The 16,081-nt window shown below is 41.5% G+C and overlaps 2 protein-coding genes across 10 annotated transcripts in view; one reads left to right on the top strand and one right to left on the bottom strand.

Moving 5' to 3' along the window:
• FTO (FTO alpha-ketoglutarate dependent dioxygenase) overlaps window positions 1-11,117 on the bottom strand; it is a 373,774-nt gene extending 362,657 nt beyond the window's left edge. For all 5 annotated transcript variants that reach the window (XM_027092184.1, XM_027092188.1, XM_027092190.1 and 2 more), the window contains exon 1: window positions 10,866-11,117. In XM_027092184.1, coding sequence (XP_026947985.1) covers window positions 10,866-10,910 — 45 coding nt within the window. In that variant the 5' untranslated portion in view covers window positions 10,911-11,117. The remainder of the gene's footprint in view (window positions 1-10,865) is intronic.
• A 14-nt stretch (window positions 11,118-11,131) lies between these two features.
• RPGRIP1L (RPGRIP1 like) overlaps window positions 11,132-16,081 on the top strand; it is a 98,731-nt gene continuing 93,781 nt past the window's right edge. For 4 of the 5 annotated variants that reach the window (XR_003429836.1, XM_027092181.1, XM_027092180.1 and 1 more), the window contains exons 1-2: window positions 11,132-11,261; window positions 14,084-14,175. Coding sequence is in view for 3 of the 5 variants with exons in the window: in XM_027092181.1 (XP_026947982.1) it covers window positions 14,091-14,175 (85 nt within the window). In the remaining 2 variants the exon portion in view is untranslated. Of the gene's footprint in view, window positions 11,262-14,083; window positions 14,176-16,081 lie in introns of those variants that run through there. The other variant, XM_027092182.1, reaches the window with a different exon arrangement.

Genomic DNA, 16,081 nt, shown 5'->3' with positions numbered 1-16,081 from the left:
ATGAAAACACTCACGCACTGGCAACAAAATCTCCTCCTCAGACCAGATGCAACATAATTTGGCCCTTCAAACTGAGTTTTCTATGTGGTTTCTACCAGATGTAAAGGTCTCAACCTAGACCCTTATCCACAGAGTGGTTCTTTAACATAAAGGAAGGCACGTCACTTCACAGGCAGGTCCTTTCCCAAACTACAGGGCAAATACATGATGGGCATGGCAACAGGACAGATGCTTGTAGCATAAACAAAAATACAAGCCTATATAGGCTTTCAAACCTATGCTCAAGGTTCAGCTTTCAAACACGTGCTGGTCTTGCAGAGGAACACAATGCCAAGGGCAAATGTTTGGAGACAAGTTCCTAGCAATGTACATCTTAATCTCCTGAACATGTCCTGACCCAACCCAACAGTCCCCCAGATTCTTCCCAGCTTACACTAGAAAATCAGCTAGCGAGACAATTTTGTAAGATAATCCAAAATCAGTTTGTAACCAAAGGTTAATAAGTGAATGAGGTTAGCAGAACTCTAAATTCATCTGCTCCAAACTGTGCCTTTTTTTTGAGGCTCCAAAAGTACCATTTCAACTATAAAGTTCTTTTCTTCGAGACGTTAGAAAGTCACACTTTAAAAATAACTTTAGGGGCTTCCCTGGTGGCGCAGTTGTTGGGAGTCCGCCTGCCGATGCAGGGGTTCGTGCCCCGGTCCGGAAGGATCTCACATGCCGCAGAGTGGCTGGGCCCGTGAGCCATGGCTGCTGAGCCTGTGCGTCCGGAGCCTGTGCTCCGCAACGGGAGAGGTCACAGCGGTGAGAGGCCCGTGTACCGCAAAAAAAAAAAAAAAAAAAAAAACTTCAAGAAAATCAAGAAATCTACCATAATAAACTAACCACAACAAAATACACTAAACCTGGAAGGTAAGCTAGCATTTAAAATTTGAAAGAGAATACTAGAAAACAACTGTTGAGAGTTGCATGTGCTGAAGAGTCTTGTTTCTCAAAATGAATACCTACGTTTATGGTATGTTAAGTAATTTTGAAGTGCGTAAGTATTTAACCATTTTCCCTTATCTCTTTCAGGTTCTGGTTCCCTCTCTCACTGGTAGAAAGCCTAACAACCAATAACAGGCAATGCTCTTGGGAATCCATTCATTCATTTGATAAATATTTATGGAATACTTACTATGTGCCTGGCACCATGTTAAGTACAAGGGATAGAATAGTGGTAACAAAACTAAAAAGACACGGTCTCTAACTTTCTTTTAACTTTTCTTGACGCTTGCAGTCTAAGTGCCAGAACCGGTATTGCTAAACTCGGCCATAATAACTCCAATCAGCAGCCAAGGAGCCAGTATGATAATTATTAAGGGTCACATGTAACATGCATCAGACTGCTGAGGCTCTCGACCATTCACTCTTCATTCAAAAGATACTTATGGGCTTCCCTGGTGGCGCAGTGGTTGAGAGTCTGCCTGCCGATACAGAGAACGCGGGTTCAGTGAGAGGCCCGCGTACCGCAAAACAACAAAAAAAGATACTTATACATTTCCTTTATGTGCAAGACCCTCTACCAGGTACACTGGAAAGATCGAAGGATCAATCAGACACCAATGCACTGTCTTCAAAGAAGTTAATGATTGTTGAAAGTGTATTAAGACTTTTTTTCCAATGACAAGATTTAGTTTTCAAAACCAACACTAAGATTAAGAATGTTAAAAAACAGACCTGTATACACCTGAAACCATCACAACCTTGTAAATCAATTATAGTTGAATAAAAAAAAAAAGAAAAGAAAGAAAAAGACCTGGAAATAATAGAAAGTAATAAGAACTCACTGTGACTCAATGGTTTAACTACTCAAGGAAGGTATTTAAAGTGGTTTCAAAACTATGAGCAAATAAAACTAACCTTTCTTCTACCTAGAGAAGGCAATCAAAACTATTAAATGATGATTAAAGGCTGACCCATACTCTGGAAGAAAGATCAAGCAAAAGATAAAGATGGATTTGGGGGAAAAAACACAGAGTAGAATTTGTCAGGCGAAGTTTCAATTTTTTAAGTTCCTTGGTCATTGGTCCACCACCAAAAGTGTCCTACATTTAGTTTCCTAAATTACCATCAGATAAACTGGTGAAATAATCCAGCATGGCCCATGAGGAAGGTAGGGGCCAAAAGAACCTTCTCAGAACTTCACTAAAGTGCCAAACTGCAAAAATAAAATAAATTGAGGTTAAAAAAGAAAAAACCCAGGGCTTCCCTGGTGGCGCAGTGGTTGAGGGTCCGCCTGCCGATGCAGGGGACACGGGTTCGTGCCCCGGTCCGGGAGGATCTCACATGCCGCGGAGCAGCTGGGCCCGTGAGCCATGGCCGCTGAGCCTGCGCGAACGGAGCCTGTGCTCCGCAACGGGAGGGGCCACAGCGGTGAGAGGCCCGCGTACCGCAAAGAAAAAACAAAAAAAAACCCAGTGGGTACATACATAAATAACAAACTTCCTTTTATTAAGTTATTATATTTATAACTCGTTATACCTTATAACTTAAGGTTTACCTTGTTAAATGATATTAAGACAATTATCACCAAAAATGGAAGACTTTTTAAAGGATTTTTATTTGAAACAGCAGGCTTATCTATTCTGGCTATATTCCTTCACTAATAAAAATATACATTTTTTTACCATTTTAATCACTTTATTATTAATTAAACAGATCAAGGGGTCATGTCATCAACATGACTTGTTGCCACTGATGATGTTGACCTTGATCACCTGGCTGAGGTAGTGACTGCCAGGTTTTCTCCACTGCAAAGTTAAAATGTACATTTCTCAAACAAAATTATTATGCTCCCATTAAGTATATAACCCTCTCAGTAATAAATTTAAACTGTTTCTATTCTCAATAATTTAAAAAATGATGATCTCACCCAAGCCAGCATAAGAACCTTTGACACTAGCTTGGAATTCAACATCCACATCTTTTCATTCCAGAACTAAAGAACAGTTCTAATATTTCTGAACAACCTCTAAAGGAGTCCTGGGCCTCTTGTAAGGAAATATCCTTAAGGAGATCTTAGGAAGGAATTCCATGACCCCTAGACCACATTAAATAGATATTCCTGAGGAAGGAATTCCATGACCCCCATACCACAGTAGATCCTCCCTGCTACCATGTCCCATTCCCATGGTAAAACGCACCACTCTACTGCTGGTACTTGCTTAATTATCTATCTTCCACGGTAAGGCAGCCAGTCCCATGGGACCAAATCTGCCATATTTACCCATATGTCCCCAGTGCTGAGTACCCTACTTGGCACTTTTAACCGGGCTCCTCAACTGAACCAAGGAACACAGAAAATAGTTTGACTATGTTCTCAATTATTCCAAGGGTGGTACATCACTAGTACCATTTGGGACGAATGGGTAAGAAGTTAGTGTGACCCCAGTAGAGAAAACCTGCCCGATTAGACACTCATATACTATAAGTTCACAGAATGAATGGCCTGAATATAGGCTAAATAGCTACCGGGATTAGACAGGTGGTAATGATGATGACAATGAGATGACGGTGATAACACCACCACAATGTTCTAGGTGCTTTACCTATATCTCAGTTCACCCTCATCAAAATCATAAATACCACCACAGTTTTACAGATGAGGAAACAGAGGTATAGAGAAGTTAAGTTGCTTAAATCAAATGACGGAGCCGGATTCTATTCCGGGATCTGCCTCTAAAGCCTCACACTCTAAACCACTCTACTGTGACTAAATGGACAATGCTGGAGTGTGGCACAATGGAAAGTACGTTCTCATCTAAAGAGGCAGCCACTGTTCAGCTCTAGTTAATGAAATGCATGCCTAGTGTTGCCAGATAGTCTAGTTTTTCAAGAAAGCCAGCCATCCAGACTTTTATGTGTAATCTCTCAACTTTTAAACATTGGAAAATAATTTGGAAACTTTCAAACACAGTTCGTTTGGGCCAAATAAAACACCTTCATAGGCAGGATGAATGTGTAAGTTGTAAATCTGTGATCTCTAGTGGCCCCTATGTTTCCTTAAAAATATACATGCCAAAAATGCATACTCTGAATCTAATCATAAGGAAATATCAGACAACTAAGAATACAGGGGAACTTCCCTGGCCATCCAGTGGTTAAGACTCTGCGCTTCCACTACAGGGGGCTCGGGTTCAATCCCTCGTCGGGGAACTAAGATCCCCGTATGCAGCACGGCAAGGCAAAAAAAAAAAAAAAAAAAAAAGAATACTGGGAAATTATACAAAATAAAATAGCCTGTACTCATCACAAATGTCAATGTCATAAAAGACTAAGAAAGGATGAGGAACCAATTTAAAGGAGATTAAAGGAGACCAGATTGAAGGAGATTAAAACAGACCAGAGACATCACAATTAAAGGTAACGTATGACCCTGGATTGAAACCTGGACCAGAAAAAAAAAAAAAAGCTATAAAAGATATTATTAGGACAATTAGCAAAATTTAAATATGGATTTCGGATTAAATAAGAGTATTTTATCAATGTTAACTTTTTCTGAAATTGACAACTGGCTATGTTTATATATGAGAGCATCCTTGTTCTTAGGAAATACATGCTGAAGTATTTAGGGGTAAAGAGGATTGATGTCTCCAATTTACTCTGTAATAGTTCATAAAAAAAATAATAATAGTTCATGTATTTATATGAAAGGGAGAGAGCTATAAGGCAAATGTAGCAAGATGTAAGCAAGTTCTGAATCTGGGTGATAGGTTTGTGAGGGCTCTTTGTTCTACTCTTACAGCTCTTCTATAAATTTTAAATCATTTCAAAATAATAAATTATATCATCTAAAAAAAAATGGGGGCAGCCTTATGTCAGCAAAGGGTTCTTTGGGCAACCCTCAATCAAAGCCACACCTACTCTGTCCCTGGCACAATGGCCAAACCTAATCATACTAGATTCTCACAGCAACTCACAGAAGCAGCTATTCTTGACTCCATTTTCTGGCTGGAGAAACTGAGGCACAGGGTGTCAACTCTCTGTCCAACAGCAAAAAAAATTTTAGAGGCCATGGTTCTAACTCAGCCTATCAAATACTAATCTGGACTATTCCACGACATGCCTTGTAAAAAAATTCATTTTAAAAATGCATGAAGGGCTTCCCTGGTGGCACAGTGGTTGAGAGTCCACCTGCCGATGCAGGGGACACAGGTTCGTGTCCCGGTCCAGGAATATCCCACATGCTGCGGAGCGGCTAGGCCCGTGAGCCATGGCCGCTGAGCCTGCGCGTCCAGAGCCTGTGCTCCGCAGCGGGAGAGGCCACAACAGTGAGAGGCCCGCATACCCCACACACACACACAAAAAAAAGCATGAATATACTTTGGTACCCTCTTATGTTTTAACACAAATTAAATAAATGTTATCATAAAAAGCTAACTATTTAATCCAACCTTTTTATTCACCCTCCAGACTTGGAAACTGTATAAAAGTCTATGACATAAGCAATCACAAGAAGAAAATATATTCTAACTTATTTCAAAGAGAAAAGGAAAACCAAAAGCAATTACCCATTATAGGGGTAAGAAGTTTAATTTAAAAAGCAAACAGGAGGAACTTCACTGGTGGCACAGTGGTTAAGAACCCGCCTGCCAATGCAGGGGACACAGGTTTGATCCCTGGTCCGGGAAGATCCCACATGCCGTGGAGCAACTAAGCCCGTGCACCACAACTACTGAGCCCACATGCTGCAACTACTGAAGTCCGCACATCTAGAGCCCATGCTCCGCAACAAGAGAAGCCACCGCAATGAGAAGCCTGCACACCACAACAAAGAGTAGCCCCTGCTCGCCTGCTCGCCACAACTAGAGAAAGCCCGCGCGCGCGCGGCAACAAACACCCAACGCAGCCAAAAAGAAAAAAGCAAACAAATCTTTGTGACCTTAGGATAGGTAAAGACTTCATCGATATGACACAAAAAGCATGAATCATAAAAAGAAATACCGATAAATTGGACCTTTATCAAAATTAAACACTCCTGCTCGTAAAGACTATTAAGTAAACTAAATGAGTGAGAGACAATATTCACCATACATATTGCTGACAAAGGACCTATATCCAGAAAATATAAAGAACTCACAACACTTAATATTAACACAAATAACCCAACCAAAAGAAAAAAAAGAGCAAAGATCTGAACAGACACCTCACTAAAGAAGACATATACCTGATAAACCAACACACGAGAAGCAGCTCTGCATCATTAGACATCAGAGAAATGAAAAGCAAAACCACTATGAGATACCACCTCACACCCACTTTCAAAAAGATAGTGATAACAAGTGATGAGGATGTTAAGAAATTGGAACCCTCAAACATGAATATCAAATGGTGCGTCCACATTGTAAAACAATGTCTTAGTCCATCCAGGCTGCTGTAACAAAATACCATAGACTAGGTAGCTTATAAACAGCAGAAATTTCCTGCTCACATCTGGAGGCTGGAAGTCCAAGATCTGGGTGCCAGCATGGCTGGGTTCTGATGAAGACCCTCTTCTGGTTGTAGACTCCCAACTTAATGTTGTACCCTCACATGGCAGAAGGGGCAAGGGACGTCTCTCAGGCCTCTTTTATAAGGACACTAATTCCATTCCTAACCACCTAATCACCTCCAAAAGGCCCTACCTCCTAATACCATCACCTGGGGGATCAGAATTTCAACAAGAAAATTTGTGGGGGACACAAGCATTCAGACCGTAACAAACAGTACAGCAGTTTTTTTTAAATGTTAAGCACAGATTTACCACATGACCCAGCAATTCCACTCCTAGATATCTACCTAAGAGAAATGAAAACATTTGTACATATAAAAAGTAGAACACAAACGTTCATAGCAGCATTATTCATAATAGTCAAATAGTGGAAACAACCCAACTAACCATTAACTGGCGAATGGATTAAACAAAATGTGGTACATTCATACACTGGAATAGTACATTTTTTTTTTTTTTTTTTTTGCAGTAGGCGGGCCTCTTACTGTTGTGGCCTCTCCCGTTGCGGAGCACAGGTTCCGGATGCGCAGGCTCAGCGGCCATGGCTCACAGGCCCAGCCGCTCCGCGGCATGTGGGATCTTCCCGGACTGGGGCACGAACCCACGTCCTCTGCATCGGCAGGCAGACTCTCAACCATTGCACCACGAGGGAAGCCCGGAATAGTACATTTTTCAGTAATAAAAAGGAACAAAGTACTGATACTACCACATGGAAAAAAGCTTTTCAAAGAGATACTCACCCTCATTAGTCATCACTGAAATGCAAATTAAAACCACAATGAGATACCACCACACTCCCACTAGAAGGGCTAAAATTTAAAAGACAAAGACGGACAATACCAAGTACTGGTGAGGCTATGGAGCAACCAGAACTCTCACAGACAGCTGACGGAAATGTAAAATGGTGTAGTGGGTTTGAATAGCATCCCCCCAAAAGATATGGCCAAGTCTTAACCACCGGTGCCTGTCAATGTGATCTTATTTGGAAAAAGGGTCTTTGCAGATGTAATTAAGGTAAGGACCTTGAGGATAATGAAATTAAGATCATCTTGGATTTAGGGTAGGTCCTCAGTGCAATGACTGGTGTCCTTATAAGAGAAAAGAGACAGAGATTTAAGACACAGAAACTCAGAGAAGGTAGCCATGGAAGACTAGAGCAGAGATTGAAGTTATACAGCCCAAGCCAAGGAATGCCTAGAGTCACCAGAAGCTGGAAGAGACCAGGAAGGATTCTCCCCTAGAGCCTTCAGAGGGCCCCATCGACACCTTGATTTCAGACATATCTCTAGAACAGTGAGAGAAAACATTTTTGTTGTCTTAAGACACCAAGTTTGTGGGAACCTGTGCCAGCTGCCCTGGGAAACTAATACAAATGGGAGAATCACTTTGAAAAATTGTTTAGCGGTTTCTTATATGGTTAAACACAGAACTACCATAGCATGCACCAAGTGGACTCCTGGGTATTCATCCAAAAGAAATGAAAATGCAGACTTATACATGAATGGTCATAGCCGCTTTCTTCATAATAGCCCCAAACCAGAAACAATCCAAATGTTCGGCAACTCGTGAATGAATAAACAAATGTGCCAGAGCCACACAGTAGACAATTAATCAGCAATATAAAGGAATGAGATACTGATACACGCAACAACATGAATCAATCTCAAAAATCATTATGCTGATTGAAAGCAGACAGACCCAAGAATACATACAGTATACTTCCACCTATATGAAGTTCTAGAAAATACAAACTTCATCTACAGTGAGAGAAAACCTATCAGTGGCTGCTTGGGAGCCAAGGTGAGGGAAGAGACTGACTGCAAACCAGCAAGAAGAAACTATTAGAAGGGATTAAAATGTTCTCTGTATCAACTGTGGTGGTGGTTCCACAGGTGTTTTTATCCATCAAAACTCATCAAATTGGACACTAAACGGATGCACATTACGGTACGTAAATAACACCTCGTTTAGAAAAAGAGAAGATAATTCATGAGTAAATGAACATTTTATCGTTTTATATTTAAGATTTAAAACTTAATTTCCTATACTTTGCTCCAACCAGTAATATTTCATAAATAAATTTTAAATAAAGATCAAGGAAATTTTTTAAGTAAACAGGCAAACAACTTGCTATATCATTTCAACATGTTTTACAAGCAGAAAATGGAAAAAAAGCTTTGGAGTCAGAAAACCTCATTTCACAGAGCAACCAAGTGGCCTTGGGCAAGTTATAACTTCTACAAGCCTCCATTTCAACATCCATCAAGTGTGAATGACATTAACAACTACCTCACAGGCAACAGTTAGGGTTTCAATAGAATAAAAGCTCCCTTGTGCAGGGATTCTATCTTAGCCAAAATCAGAATCCCTGTGTCTGGCAAATAATAGGTGCTAAATAAGTCTTTACAGAAGAAATGAATAACTTTCATTGTAAACCCAAAAGGTAAGAAAAACATTACACACGATACCACTGTGTGACATCTGTTTCTTGGAACTGCTGTAGACTAATGCAGAAGGATCTTTCCCCTTTGTACCCATCTTTATATACTACCTTTATCACATACAGACTCAGGCATGGAAACTTCAGGTCTCTGGTGAAACTTTGCTATAGCTCGGGTCATAATAGAGCACATTTTATATCTTAACTCCATAGAGGTATTGCCCTAAGACAAAGTGAGTTCACTTGTAGGACTCTAAATTCTATGAGAGCACAAACAGTGTCTATTTCATTTACCAATGGTTCTCACATCCAATAATTGCCTGATACAGAGTGAGCAACAAATAGCACGTATAAAGGCCCTGTAACCAGATAAAGCACAGGACAGAGGAACTTCTAAGAAGGCCAAAGTGGCTGATGGGCAGAGAGCAGGGAGGGTGTCATGTCTACTGAGGCTGTGGATGATGCAAGTAGGGTCTACAACATGCAAAACAGTGTGAGCATGTGAAGTTTCCTCTTTATCCTAAGGGAAACAGAAAACCATGACAGATTATTTTTTTTTTTTTTTTTGGTCACACTGCGAGGCTTGCCGGATCTTAATTCCCAACCAGGGATTGAACCCAGGCCACCGCAGTGAAAGTGCCTACTCGTAACCACTGGACTGTCAGGGAATTCCATGAAATATTTTTAAACAGGTGGTTGGCAGAGGATGTAGGAAGGAAAGGGCCGTGATTAGATTTGCTTTTTTCTTTTTTTTTGTTTTTGCGGTATGCGGGCCTCTCACTGCTGTGGCCTCTCCCGTTGCAGAGCACAGGCTCCAGACCCGCAGGCTCAGCGGCCATGGCTCACGGGCCCAGCCGCTCCATGGCATGTGGGATTTTCCCGGACCGGGGCACGAACCCGTGTCCCCTGCATCGGCAGGCGGACTCTCAACCACTGCGCCACCAGGGAAGCCCTAGATTTGCATTTTGAAAAGCTCACACACCACAGTGTAGAGAAGAGTCTTGTGTGGAAGAAGGAACAGAAGGGGAGCAAGAAGTGTTTGGGTGTAGAGTGAATATAGACCAATAAGAAGACTACTGGAACGGTCCATTGAAGAGGTAATGGTAGCTTGGTCCAAGGTGGTGAAGATGGAAACAAGTGACCCGATTACCAATATATTTAGACAAATCAATAGGACTTGATTTGCGGAATGAGGGAAACACTCAATTCTTCTGAGCCTCAAGTCTTCATCTGTAAAACAGGGCTCTTGATACTCCACCTGTATAATATCTAACTTGCAATCTGTTGTGATAAGAATATGAAATAAATATTATGAAAACGCAGAGCCTGACACGTAATAAATGCTAAAAACAGAAAAATTCTATTACTATTTTTATTGTAATCTCATGGAAGAGCAAATGCTACAGGGTGAACCCCAAAAGTAGAAAATGGGAGTGTAGTTAAAGATCTATATCCACTGTGCCGAAGACACAACATAGACAACTGTTCCAAATACACACATCTGACCGCACAGATTATTTCACCTAAACCGATGTCAGTCCGCAGAAATCATTACCGAAAAAGAAAGCACAACTGATATGATCACAGGCACCTGAGAGTCCGGTAAACTGAGGCACCTGGGTAGCTACAAATTTAACCAAGGAATGAGGTGCAGAAGCAGGACAAGGAAATGGTGTCTTGATTCTCATGTGAGCTGGTCCAACAGGACCAGGCCTGCATCCCGAGCAGCACGAATTTAGAGCCCCCGAAGTCTCTGGCTCCCTTGCTGACAAGGCCTTGTCATCCCTTGGCTTAAGACCATGGATCCGCTTGCCTTTCAACCAGGCCCTTCCGGTTCCCAGCCCCCAGCTACAAGTGCCCGAAAGATCCCAGACTCCGGAGAGCCCGACATACCTTAGCTTCGCGCTCTCGTTCCTCGGCTGTCGGGGTCCGCTTCATGCTGCCGATACAGCAGCCTTCGCCACTGCTAGTCGCGTAGCTTCCTCGCCCTACACCCCGCCTCCTCCATGTAGTTCTCTCTGCGTCCTGCTCCCGCCTGCCGCCATTCTCCCTCGGAGCCGCGGGAACTACCACTCCCAGGATGCACTGCGGCGACGCCGGAATGCGCCTCGGGGTTGGGAGCAAGAGAATTTCCCAGGTCCGACAGCTGGCGTGCTAGGGCCCGAAGAGAACTACATTTCCCAGGAGGCAACGGGGCCGGCCATGTTTTTCCCGTGCTCCTCTAGGCCGGCCGCACCACACGCCGTCGGCGCTATAGCAACGGTAGCTAGCGGCGAGGCGAGAGTGGCGGTGAGTACTCCCGGGGAATAGATGGGGCGCAGGTTGGCGCCCCTCTACTTGCAGCACGGGCCGGGGTCCTGGGGTCTGCTCTACGTCCTGGAGAAGCCCTGGAGTTCTACTCGCGTGAAGAGAAGCCAGGCTCGAGACACCTCCACCTCCTCAGGCCCGAATCACAGCCCGCCCATTGTCCCCACCCCCAGCACCGGTTTGAAATTTTCTGTCCCAGCCCTAAACCCTAGCTGATGAGCGTTGAGGCTAATTGCCGTGCTTCTCCAGGTCCTTCCTCAAGTAGAAGGTCACACAAACAGTTCGCTTATTTGCCCTGGATTAGGAATTGGTTGGGAGACCCTAAGCCTCTTGAGTGACCTATTGTTTGCTTAATTTTTACAGTTATTTGTTTATCGTGATGACCCCATAGCCTCTTAACTCCATGAAGGTGGAGACTTTGTTTACTGTTTTAGTCTCAGTGCCAGGTATTCATGTATTCATTCCATAAACATTAATGTTGGCACCCACCCTGTGCCAGGCACTGTTCCCAACCAGCTTTGAACAGGACTGATACCGGTCTCAAGATGCTTACACTCTATTAGTGAAGAGGAAGTAGTAATGAACCAGTAAATTCGATAATTGCAGTTCGAGATGATTGCTGTAAAAGAAATAAACAGCGCTGAAATTGGAAGAGTATGCTAACATAGGATGCTCAGGGAAGGCCTCTCTGAAAAAGTGATGTTTCAGCTGAGTCCCAAAGAATGAGGAGCCAGCTAGTGCAAAGGCCTCGAGCAAGACAAGGGCACCATGGATTTGAAGAACCTAGAGAACAGTGTGAGTGGCACGCAGTGAGCCAGGAGAGATCGCATGACACGGTGTTGGTGAGACATCGCAGCACTGTGCAAGGTCTCTCAACCTCAACGCTATTAACATTTGGGGCCAGATAATTCTTTTTTTGTGGTTCCTGTGCGTTATAGGATAGTTAGCATCGTCTCTGGCCTCTAGATGCCAGTAACACTGGTCCCCTGCTTCCCAGCTGTGACAGTCAAAAGTAGGATCAGACAACTACTTCTTAGATGTGTGACCTTGGGCAAGTTACCTAAGCTGTGTATCAGTTTCTTCATTTGTAAAGTAGGAAACATTTTGAGTAACAACCTCAAGGATATTGTGAGATAGTTAATTAATTCACATAAGCAGAGCACTTAGAAGAGCACCTGGCACGTTTTAGTAAGCATTCAATAAATGTTAACACCATCATCATCATCACTGTTGTTATAAAAGCCACCATAGCTCTATCATGGAAAAGTTATTTTCACAAGTGTCCTGTGTTTAAACTTCTTGCTAATTTGGTTCCTAAATTGACCTCTCCTATGGCAGTGTTTCCAAGAGAAGTAGATGATCTCCTAGGCATATGTCTGTTAATTGTTTATGTCACAGTAAAAATGCACTGGTCCGAAATCTTTGATGAGTTATAATAAAAGTTATTAACCTTCTCTCTAAAAGATGATGCATGTATACATATGCATACAAGATTTTGGAAACCATCTCTGGCTCCACAGACCCTGAAGCCCCAAGGACTCCATTCATTCATTCATTCATTCAACAACTATTTAGTGAATGCCAGCTATGCACCCAGCACTGTGCCAGGCTCTGAGAATACAGAGGTAAACGAGACAAATCAGCTTGCTACTCTCTCAGACTTTACATTCTAGGACCAATGTGCTAGAGATTGGGAACCTCTGCCTTAGGACATCTTCATTGGTTTTTTGCATTACTAAACATTGCATGGACCACTCACATCCGCATTTAAAACTAAGTTACTGTGATGCATCTCTGTAAAGAATAGAAACTGTAAAAAAGCCAGAATTAGCTGGACAGCATGTATGTGGAGGTAGGAAGCCCTGGGACTTCCTAGGAGGTAGGGACCTAGGCCTCATGGCAACAAAGGATACTACAAAAACAAACCCAGCTGGTGAATTTATGAAACCTCTTTCACAAAACTTGGAACTACCCACTCCTTTATGCATCAAGCTGAAGATTAATATTCAAGTGATATGAACATCCCAGGCAAATGTGCTATATGCCTTTAATTTACCATCTCACTTACCTTTAAAATAACTCTGTGACATAGGAATTGTTTTTTTCTTTTTTAAATTAAGGAACTGAAACTCAGCAAGATTAGGTGACTTGACCGGCCAGTAAGTAAGAGAAACAACCATTTGAATCAAGTTCCTGACTTGAGTTTTTTCCAAATACCTTCTTTCTTTGGGGAGCAGAGAAGGGGATAGAGGATGGAGAGGAGGTATTTCTTAAATTTGGGGGAGTTTGTTTTTGTTTCAGATAGAGGAAAAAGAAGAAGAGAAAAGGAAGAATGATAATCTTACCTCATTTCCTAAGCAAACGATAGGAAATATACTGTTGAAAGGACCACTGGCTCCATGATTGAATGTAGTATTACTTTTTTTTTTTTTTTTTTTTGGTGGTACGTGGGCCTCTCACTGTTGTGGCCTCTCCCGTTGCGGAGCACAGGCTCCGGACGCGCAGGCACAGCGGCCATGGCTCACGGGCCCAGCCGCTCCGCGGCATGTGGGATCTTCCCAGACTGGGGCACGAACCCGTGTCCCCTGCATCGGCAGGCGGACGCTCAACCACTGCGCCACCAGGGAAGCCCGAGTGTAGTATTACTTTTAAAATAGAAGCTTTCATCTTCTTCAAGCAGCACATGTGGGCAATAAGATGTCCATTAAAGTTCTAGTGCCTTATTCATTTTATTTGGTTCATTCCATTGCATAGTTAATGTTACAACTTGGAAAGATTTTATTTGAATTTTCTTTTCTCCACAGATACACAATGTCTGGTCCAACTGATGAGACTGCAGGAGACCTGCCTGTGAAAGATACAGGTCTAAATCTCTTTGGAATGGGAGGGTTACAAGGTACAGCCAGCTGTTATTTATTACCATTATGAACTTTGATCAGTAACTTCTTTACTTTTAATTTAAAGTATTTCTGATATTCGTACAAACAAAGCCATTTAAGTAACTATATAGTCTTGACTGGACTAAACAAGAAGATGGAGAATTTAGAACAACATATGGTATTTTACTGCATGCATCAATTATCAACAGCTCATAGAAAATGTAAAATCCCCCTCTGTTCTGATAAAGAATTGTTATAAATCATCTTCTTAAAATTCCACACATCAGTAGAAACGACACAGAGAGTACCAAGCCTCCAAACCAAATTGCCTGGTTTAAATCACATTCGCCATTAAAATGTTTCTTTCAGCTTAAATTTTATATGAGAGGAAATGCCATATTTAAACATTTTTGCCTTTCAAGTAGAATATCTCAAAATGGTTTGTTAGCCAAGTGATATTGACTTTGTTTTATCAAATTAATATACGTTAGAGGTTTTCTTTGTCCTTTTATCACTTAGTGGTTGCTATAGAGCTAAAAAGCACTTTCAAACTGAGAAAGAAAAGGACTGCTTTAAGGAACAATATAGAGTGTAGAGCTGTGTTTTTGTTTGTGTGTACGGTGTGTCAGCTATTCTGTCATTCCATAACATTTGTCATTGAGAAGGCTGTGATGTAAAATATATTCCACTAAGGCTTCTTCATACACTTTTTAATCAAAACACTGCAAGTGGCCACCTTGAACTACCACAGAAAGGTGGTCAAAATATGGTTCATTGAAAAAGATGAATTTGACTATACAGCTTTTATTGTTAAAAGTAAAAAGAATGGGGGATGTGGGGATATATGTATTACGTATAGCTGATTCACTTTGTTATACAGCAGAAACTAACACAACATTGTAAAGCAATTGTACTCCAATAAAGATGTTAAAAAAAAGTAAAAAATAAAAAACAAGAAAAATTTTAAAAAGTATAAAGAATGTATAAGCTTTTTTTTTTTTTTTTTTTTGCGGTATGCGGGCCTCTCACTGTTGTGGCCTCTCCCGTTGCAGAGCACTGGCTCTGGACGCGCAGGCTCAGCGGCCATGGCTCACGGGCCCAGCCGCTCCGCGGCGTATGGGATATTCCCGGACCGGGGCACGAACCCATGTCCCTGCATCGGCAGGCGGACTCTCAACCACTGCACCACCAGGGAAGCCCTATAAGCTTTGCTTTAGATCTTTGATGGAGTATCAGGGATTAAAATACAAATAATTTTAAGTGTACAAGGCTATTTTTTAGTATTTGATACCCTAAGTTCAAGTCTTGCCCTCAGTAACCGCCTCATAGGGCTTTAATCTTTGTCCATTTGTTCCTTGTTTCTTTTGGAGGACTGTTGAAAATTGACCAGCTTCACAGGAAAATAGCAAATTTAAGCATATGTAAAAAAATATATACACACCTGCTAAAAGGTGTAAAAGTTCTTTAAAAATATATGATAGCTTATAAATGATTTGTGAATGTTTTTGTTTGCTTGGTCTTACAGATTTTATTGTTTATTTTCTACAAGCCATAGCTCAGAAAAATATCTTAATCATATTGTTATTGTTATAACTCTTACCTTTGAAAAAAATACTTACAGATACCGACTTTTTATTTAGTTTTTTCAACATTCAGCATATAAATTGAAAAGTCTTTATTGAATCAGAATTGCATCTTTCATTCTTATTTGATGTAAGTTCCGTCTTACATTGTTATTTGAATACATTTTTTGAGTGGAAATGATTGTTGCTCAAATCCTTAATATTGCATATAAAGTATTAACAGCAAAGATTTTTGTTCTTACCTCCTATCAGTGGCGTGAACAATGCTATGACATTTTCTAAAGCAGTCTTAATTGTAGGTCACAAAAATACCTGAGATGAGTGCATCAGAGATTGTGTT

Source organism: Aethalodelphis obliquidens, unplaced genomic scaffold, assembly GCF_003676395.1.
Source record: "Aethalodelphis obliquidens isolate GAN/ISIS:26980383/991018 unplaced genomic scaffold, ASM367639v1 scaffold75, whole genome shotgun sequence".
NCBI classification, from domain to species: Eukaryota; Metazoa; Chordata; class Mammalia; order Artiodactyla; family Delphinidae; genus Aethalodelphis; species Aethalodelphis obliquidens.
This window is presented reverse-complemented; position numbering and strand designations above follow the sequence as displayed.